The sequence below is a fragment of the Physeter macrocephalus genome, chromosome 7 (genome assembly GCF_002837175.3).
Source record: "Physeter macrocephalus isolate SW-GA chromosome 7, ASM283717v5, whole genome shotgun sequence".
NCBI classification, from domain to species: Eukaryota; Metazoa; Chordata; class Mammalia; order Artiodactyla; family Physeteridae; genus Physeter; species Physeter macrocephalus.
This window is the reverse complement of record NC_041220.1, coordinates 116919195-116928107: the sequence shown is the minus strand read 5'-3', so window position 1 is coordinate 116928107 and position 8913 is coordinate 116919195. Positions and strand designations below refer to the sequence as shown.

General features: G+C 36.4%; 1 protein-coding gene and 2 non-coding genes across 3 annotated transcripts in view; all 3 read right to left on the bottom strand.

The window, feature by feature from the left end:
* AP1AR (adaptor related protein complex 1 associated regulatory protein) overlaps positions 1-8913 on the bottom strand; it is a 38358-nt gene that overhangs the window by 8223 nt on the left and 21222 nt on the right. Inside the window, exons 4-6 of the mRNA XM_024119460.3 lie at positions 7582-7607; positions 4909-5005; positions 791-889 (exon numbers count right to left, since the gene is read on the bottom strand). Of these exons, the coding sequence (XP_023975228.1) occupies positions 791-889; positions 4909-5005; positions 7582-7607 (222 nt within the window). The remainder of the gene's footprint in view (positions 1-790; positions 890-4908; positions 5006-7581; positions 7608-8913) is intronic.
* LOC112063807 (small nucleolar RNA SNORA70) lies at positions 2190-2324 on the bottom strand. The gene has a single exon (XR_002891190.1). It is a non-coding gene; the product is annotated as a small nucleolar RNA SNORA70 (small nucleolar RNA).
* LOC112063806 (small nucleolar RNA SNORA70) lies at positions 4449-4583 on the bottom strand. Its single transcript, XR_002891189.1, has one exon. It is a non-coding gene; the product is annotated as a small nucleolar RNA SNORA70 (small nucleolar RNA).

Here is an 8913-nt window from a genome sequence, read left to right as displayed (position 1 = left end):
GGCCCGCATACCACAAAAAAAAAAACAAAAAAAAAACAAAAAAAAAAAAAAAAAAAAACACTACCTTTCTCCTAGGATTGTTGTGACGATTAAACAAGGTAAAACATGTAAACTAATCAGAACAGTTACTGACACTTAGCCAGGGCTCCATAAATGTCTATTATTAATAGCTGTCTGGAATTATGACAATGCCATGTTTGAATGCAGCATGGTAAGATATGATAAATCTGTTGTTTTTTTCTGATAATACATCAAAGAGTCCCCAAGACCCAAACTCCCAATCTCCCAAAGACACAAGTATGAAGATGAGAAATACAGAGTATTCCTATGGGGCAAAATCGCTCAGCTTACCCAATTTTAGGAAGTATAAGAAAGTCTAGCAGTTCAAGAAGTTGTTAAAAAAAAAAACCTCACAAAAATAAACTAAAAAATGCTGCAGAAATGATATTTAAAGGTTAGTTTTGCAATGTTTCACCTAAGAGTATATTTATTTTTCCAAAAGAATGCTGAATTTTGGAAAAGTATAAAGTTCATTTTTGGGATAAACAAGAATTAGCCTCTGGTAATTTATAGCTAACAGCATTCAGTATCAAGCATATAATTTGATGTTATTTCTAGCTGTTAAAGACCAACTAATTTGCCTTTAAAATTCCTAAGAGTATAGGAATAAATACATTTGTTGTTAAACAAGAAGCCCTTGATTCTAGGGGGAAAAAGTCCCAACTAAGATTTGTCAAAGAAAATCAGGAGAAAAGCAGCCCTAATATATGTCGGGGTCTTTTCCCCTCACCTCCAAGAGCTTTCGCTGCTTTGCTGCCCTGGCTGCTTCACGCTGTGCAGCGTATAAAGCTTCTTCTTCTAGTCTTAACTTCTCTTCTTGTAAGGCTAACTGTACATGAACAAAACAATAAGGATTAACAAAAATCAGAACCTGTCTAACTGCTCTAAAAATAAAATGTTTCTATTTATAAAATAAAAAATAAATTATTAAAAAAATAACAGCTCTACAAAGCATAATAGAATTAAAATTTCTGTGATTTCTCAATTTCTCTTTTTACAAAATAATTCAAATGATATCAAACACGTTACAGAATTATTTAGAGGGTGAATTATAAAGTAGAGCATCTAGTTTGCATAAATACAAAACTGTTTCTTTCCTTAGAATATGCAGTGATCTTCATTTCTCAACAATCATTCCAATGCCGATCACCCTAATTAGTTTCATGGTTTGGGCCCTCCTTAGTGCATTGTCTTTAAAACTAAGGTCAATCATATCACTGTCTACCAAAGCGAAGTAAGCTTTCACAAAGTTCATGGTGCATTGATACACGTCCTGTATTTTATTACCATCAAGTTATTAAAAAATTACTTCCAAATTTAAGTTCCTGCCATTCATAACAGCATACGAACTGCTTTAATGATAATCTACTGCAAGTCAAATCAAATTTAAAAATCAAATTTCAACACAATATTTTTCTTTAGCCTAATATTAGCATCTATTGTGTAGCTTAAGTTAATGCTGTTGAAATCACTAATTGGTACTAAACAGACTATTTTTAAATGTATAATGGAATATGACTAATTCCATTTAGTTTAGTGAATGCAAAACTATAATTACAGGCCACCTCTGTAAATATATTAAAGTAAATATAACGTTTATGACTGTTAGAAGTGCTTGGTTCACTTACTAAGAATAAATAAATCCAAGACAAAAAAAAAGATTTACAAAAATAAACCACTTATTGTGAAACAGAGTCATTTTTTTTTTTTCGACAAGAAAGTAGGGTTTATTGGTGGGCATGGGTAGGGAGGGGGCAGCGCCAAGGCTCTCATGAGTGCAGGGCCCGCCATTTGTCCAGGGGGCCACAATTAGGGATGTACTTGACCCCACAGCCATCAGGGATGAGCTGCTTTTCTGCCACCATGTTTTCAAATTCATCTGCATTAAACTTAGTAAATCCACATTTCTTGAAGATGTGGATCTTCTGGTGGCCAGGGAACTTGAACTTGGCCCTGTGGAGGGCCTCAATCACATGCTCCTTGTTCTGCAGCTTGGTGTGGATGGACATTATGACCTGGCCAGTGTGGACCCTGGCCACTGTGCCCTGGGGCTCTCCAAAGGCACCACGTATACCTGTCTGGAGCCTAGACTGGGGACAGCATGCCAGTCATTAATGTCCACTGGAAAGTGCTGTCTCCAAGGTCCCTTAGGGCAACCCATACAGGCAACAGGCTGCATACACTACCAAGGAGGCTGCTGTTTGCAGCCACTGCGCACTGGGCCCCCATGGGGAAAAGAGCACAGTCGGCTTAACTGGTTGCAAAAAACAGAGTAATTTTTAAAGTTAGTTTTAAACACAAAGGTGCCTGTATCTTGCCAGAGTCCCTACTTGTGAATTCAGAAATTATTTTCAGAAGAATGTATTCTCTTCACTTATTGGCAGCATATGATTTCTGATAAATTGAACCAAACTAAATCAAATTATTATAGGCTGGAATAATTTTTTAACTTTTAAATCATTTTCACCTCAATATATCTAAATTTAGGTCCAATGACTGTTCACATGCAATATATTATTTAATGACACCTTTCCCATATAAACAGAGACTTTATGATAATATATACTTAAGCAACATAAGACTATTTACCTCTTTTTGGATTTTCATATCAAGATCTTTCTGTTTTTCAACAATAGAATCATAATGCTTCTCTCTTAGGTCAACAATTTCTTCCTCAGTAAGAGGCCTACAGAGAAAAATAAGGCAGAAAAGGAAAGAAAAGGAAAAAAAAAGTGCTGATGAGTCCAAGTTAAATAAAATACTCATAAAATCAGTGAAATTCTGAAATTTTACTGTCAAAAATGTAATAAAGCAATTTGATGCTATGATTTCAATTGTTAGAGTAAAAAATCATACATTCTAATACTTGTTATAATTTGGTATATAAATTGAATAAGATGATATACTACCGGAGTACCTTTTTTAGCCCTATAATCAACTTTTTTTTTTTTTTTTTTTTTTTTTTTGCGGTACGCAGGCCTCTCACCGTTGTGGCCTCTCCCGTCGCGGAGCACAGGCTCCGGACTTCACGCTGTGCAGCGTATAAAGCTTCTTCTTCTAGTCTTAACTTCTCTTCTTGTAAGGCTAACTGTACATGAACAAAACAATAAGGATTAACAAAAATCAGAACCTGTCTAACTGCTCTAAAAATAAAATGTTTCTATTTATAAAATAAAAAATAAATTATTAAAAAAATAACAGCTCTACAAAGCATAATAGAATTAAAATTTCTGTGATTTCTCAATTTCTCTTTTTACAAAATAATTCAAATGATATCAAACACGTTACAGAATTATTTAGAGGGTGAATTATAAAGTAGAGCATCTAGTTTGCATAAATACAAAACTGTTTCTTTCCTTAGAATATGCAGTGATCTTCATTTCTCAACAATCATTCCAATGCCGATCACCCTAATTAGTTTCATGGTTTGGGCCCTCCTTAGTGCATTGTCTTTAAAACTAAGGTCAATCATATCACTGTCTACCAAAGCGAAGTAAGCTTTCACAAAGTTCATGGTGCATTGATACACGTCCTGTATTTTATTACCATCAAGTTATTAAAAAATTACTTCCAAATTTAAGTTCCTGCCATTCATAACAGCATACGAACTGCTTTAATGATAATCTACTGCAAGTCAAATCAAATTTAAAAATCAAATTTCAACACAATATTTTTCTTTAGCCTAATATTAGCATCTATTGTGTAGCTTAAGTTAATGCTGTTGAAATCACTAATTGGTACTAAACAGACTATTTTTAAATGTATAATGGAATATGACTAATTCCATTTAGTTTAGTGAATGCAAAACTATAATTACAGGCCACCTCTGTAAATATATTAAAGTAAATATAACGTTTATGACTGTTAGAAGTGCTTGGTTCACTTACTAAGAATAAATAAATCCAAGACAAAAAAAAAGATTTACAAAAATAAACCACTTATTGTGAAACAGAGTCATTTTTTTTTTTTCGACAAGAAAGTAGGGTTTATTGGTGGGCATGGGTAGGGAGGGGGCAGCGCCAAGGCTCTCATGAGTGCAGGGCCCGCCATTTGTCCAGGGGGCCACAATTAGGGATGTACTTGACCCCACAGCCATCAGGGATGAGCTGCTTTTCTGCCACCATGTTTTCAAATTCATCTGCATTAAACTTAGTAAATCCACATTTCTTGAAGATGTGGATCTTCTGGTGGCCAGGGAACTTGAACTTGGCCCTGTGGAGGGCCTCAATCACATGCTCCTTGTTCTGCAGCTTGGTGTGGATGGACATTATGACCTGGCCAGTGTGGACCCTGGCCACTGTGCCCTGGGGCTCTCCAAAGGCACCACGTATACCTGTCTGGAGCCTAGACTGGGGACAGCATGCCAGTCATTAATGTCCACTGGAAAGTGCTGTCTCCAAGGTCCCTTAGGGCAACCCATACAGGCAACAGGCTGCATACACTACCAAGGAGGCTGCTGTTTGCAGCCACTGCGCACTGGGCCCCCATGGGGAAAAGAGCACAGTCGGCTTAACTGGTTGCAAAAAACAGAGTAATTTTTAAAGTTAGTTTTAAACACAAAGGTGCCTGTATCTTGCCAGAGTCCCTACTTGTGAATTCAGAAATTATTTTCAGAAGAATGTATTCTCTTCACTTATTGGCAGCATATGATTTCTGATAAATTGAACCAAACTAAATCAAATTATTATAGGCTGGAATAATTTTTTAACTTTTAAATCATTTTCACCTCAATATATCTAAATTTAGGTCCAATGACTGTTCACATGCAATATATTATTTAATGACACCTTTCCCATATAAACAGAGACTTTATGATAATATATACTTAAGCAACATAAGACTATTTACCTCTTTTTGGATTTTCATATCAAGATCTTTCTGTTTTTCAACAATAGAATCATAATGCTTCTCTCTTAGGTCAACAATTTCTTCCTCAGTAAGAGGCCTACAGAGAAAAATAAGGCAGAAAAGGAAAGAAAAGGAAAAAAAAAGTGCTGATGAGTCCAAGTTAAATAAAATACTCATAAAATCAGTGAAATTCTGAAATTTTACTGTCAAAAATGTAATAAAGCAATTTGATGCTATGATTTCAATTGTTAGAGTAAAAAATCATACATTCTAATACTTGTTATAATTTGGTATATAAATTGAATAAGATGATATACTATCAGAGTACCTTTTTTAGCCCTATAATCAACTTTTTTTTTTTTTTTTTTTTTTTTTTTGCGGTACGCAGGCCTCTCACCGTTGTGGCCTCTCCCGTCGCGGAGCACAGGCTCCGGACGCGCAGGCGCAGCGGCCGTGGCTCACGGGCCCAGCCGCTCGGCGGCATGTGGGATCTTCCCGGACCGGGGCACGAACCTGTGTCCACTGCATTGGCAGGCGGACTCCCAATCACTGCGCCACCAGGGAAGCCCCCCATATAATCAACTTTAAAGAAATGTGGACTCCCTTTACTTTGGCTCTTCAGCCATCTGACTATATCCCAAAATGTTCATCATAAAATATAAACTTCAGTATACTATACTCTGATCTCAGCCCTCATATCATTTTGGAACTCTTAACTCTCATACCCACTGCCCTCTATTTATCCTGTTCAGTCCCTCTAACCACCCCAGGCCCTTGATCCTCCCTTTTCTCTCAGTTTATCGATCCTGATCATCTCCTGCCTTTACTTCACTTACAACCAGTGTGGACTCTGTGGCAAATCTGAAGTACTTTCTGACCCACATACTCGCCTTCCTGCACACCTGCCATTATGCCTTATTCACCCAGATTACTCATTCTCTGACCCTGGATCATTTCCATGATTAGCTCTTTCTGCTGAGAGCTGTGAGAGAAAATCCAACATCTGTTTGGCCCTCTGCCCCTAGCAATAACCCTTTACTTATACATGGCCAACTCCCTCTCACATCCTATGCTAACTACTTCAAAATCTTCACAAACACACTCCTTAAGTTCTTCATTCAAACTCTTTCCTCTTAGAAGTCAATTTCACCCCACTCTGAGACATGACGAGCATGTCTCCAACCATCAAATCCCTCAACTTCTTGCCAGTCTTCCTCTTACCTAAGTCTATCCTCCCTACTCTTCCCTCCTTCCTCTAAAGAGGTGGTATTCCTTAATTTGTTCAAGGTCACCTGTCACACTTATACTTGATTCATTCATCACTGATGCTACCCCACACCACCTTCACTCCAGAGAATTCTGTGGGACATTGCTCCATCAATTAGTACCTCTTTTCTTTAGTCTACTCTTCTTGTCTGTTTTCACCTCTTCCTTGTGAAGATTGGAGGAAAGGAAGGAAAGAAAGGAAGAAGGAAAAACTTTCATTTAACCTATACCTATCTCTAACTACTGCTCCCTCTCTCCTTCCCATTTCAGCCAAAATGTCTGAAACTAAAAGTTTACTGATAGCACATCTAGCACTTACTATGTGTCAGGTTCTTTTCTATGTGCTTTACATATATTGACTAATTTTAATTCTCAAAACAACCCTGTAAGGTAGATACAGAGATCATACATATGAGGGAAATGAGATGAAGACAGATTATGTCCAAGTAAGTCATATAGTATGTGGCAAAGCTAGAATTTGAACCCAAACAGTCTAGCTCCTTGCTCCTAACAACTGTGTTTCTCTTCTCTTCTATGTCCTTACTTCCCATTCTCTCATCAACTCACGACAGTCTGCCTCTGCTTTCATCGCTCTACTAACTCTAACAAAGGTAATCAATGGCTTCTATGTTGCCAAATATGAGACAGTTTAAGTCCTTATAATATTTCTTCAGTTTCATGTGGCAATGCTGACCATTCCCTCCATTCCATCTGTCAGCCTGTCTCTACCTCCTCCCTTGGCTTTCTATGTTCTCCTGGTTCTTTTTGCCCACTGCTTCTTGGCTATCTTCTGAATCCTCTTCTAGTGTCTGCCTATTCAGTCTTCAGACCAACTGCTCTCTCTCCATGCTCCAATCACCCCACTTCCTCCCCCTTCCCCAACTTCAGGTCTTGATAATTATCATGGTTATAACCAGCCATGTATAAGGTAATGTCTCCTACTTTTGTTCCTTTAGCCCTAACTTCTGCCTAGGGCTTTTTGTTTGTTTGTTTTTTGAGGTATTACTTATATAAAGTAAAAAACATGATTAGTAAAACAAGCTTTAGAATGTCATAAGGAAGCAAAAGGGGAATAAAGTTTTACAAATTCAAAGAAATGTACTTATCAATATTAATATATTAAATAGTTTTTTAAAGCTAAAATACACATAACAACTTAGGTTCAGGAGGAAAGCACTTAGGCACTTATGTAGATTAAATTCTTTAATGTTCAAAACAACCTTTTGAGATATGTTATTATTTGCCTCAATCTTATAGAAAGAGAAAACCAAGGTCCTGAAATGTAAACTGTTCAAGCCTCAAAGCAAGCAAATGACAGAGCCTGGATTTTTAAAGAGCTTCTTATAGTTCACATAGAAGTCATTTGTTTTATTTAAAAAAAAAAAAAAAAAAAAAAAAAAGCCTTACCTATGATTGCTTCCTGGGCTTTCCCCCTGTGCAAGAATTAATTAAACAATTATACAAATTTCACTAGCTGAATTCTATTTAAGGCAAGCCAATAAAATTTTTATTTAATCAAAATATTTTCTGCTTATCTATTTTACCTTGGTAATAAATTTCATTATTAAGTGTTTTAAACAAAAAGCTTTAACATTTTACTATTTCTCAAAGGCAAAATTTAGTTTAATATGTATCTTAATTATATAGCAACCAATTGTTGGACATTTCCTAATTTTTTATAACAAATATTTACTCTACACCAAACGACCTTCTGGGTTCAAGATGGTACTAGACAACGTATTCTCTATGTTCTCATCATTTACAATTGATCTTCATTATTTGCAGATTCTGGATTTGAAAATTCACCAATGAGTTAAAATTTATTTGCAACATCAAAACCAATGCTCCCCTCACTCTTATGGTCATTCATGGGCATGCAGAGAGCAGCAAAATATCTGGTTGCCTGACATACACATTCCCAGTTGAAGTAGAAGGTGATGCTCTGCCTTCCTGTTTCAGCACTCTTACTGTGCCCTCTTTGCAGCCTATGCAGTGTCACTTTTTGCATTTTTGTTCCTGGTTTTGCTGTTTAAAATGATCCCCATGTGTAGTGCTGAAGTGCTGCCTATTGTTCCTAATCATAAGAAGGTGTGACATGCCTACATGTGCCTACACGTACATGTGTTAGATAAGCTTGATTCAGGCATGAATTATTAGTGCTGTTGGTAGTGAGTTCAAAGTTGATGAATCAATAATATACATTAAAATAAGGTGTCAAACGGAAACATAAAACAAGGTTATATATTGATCAGTTGATGAAAATGTTGTGATCAGAAGCCTGTAGGAAGCTAATTCTGTATTTCCCCTAGGAGTAATGTTCCAGTATCCACTAATTCAGTATTCACGGCAACTTCATAGAATGTAACTAACACAGATAATGAGACTGTTTTTGTTCTCTTTCATGGGATTCTGAAATTACCTATAGTTTTTTCCTCCAAAGCAAACTGTAACTACTTTCAAGGCTGATTCGGATTTATGCATTTCTTACACATCTGTGCTATTCACATCTCACAATTAAAATATATGACTAAGTAACAGCAGAAATAAACTTTCAAATGGTCCAAATTAACTTAGGAAAAAGCACTACAAAGCAGGATGTGACATTCAACTAAACCAAACACTATGACATGAGAGAGGAAAAGACTGGTTAGCAAAACAAACAAACAAACAAATAAACTCAAACCAAACAAAACACACCTTAGGAAGACACTTGGAATCACACATTCTTTTAAAAAGCTG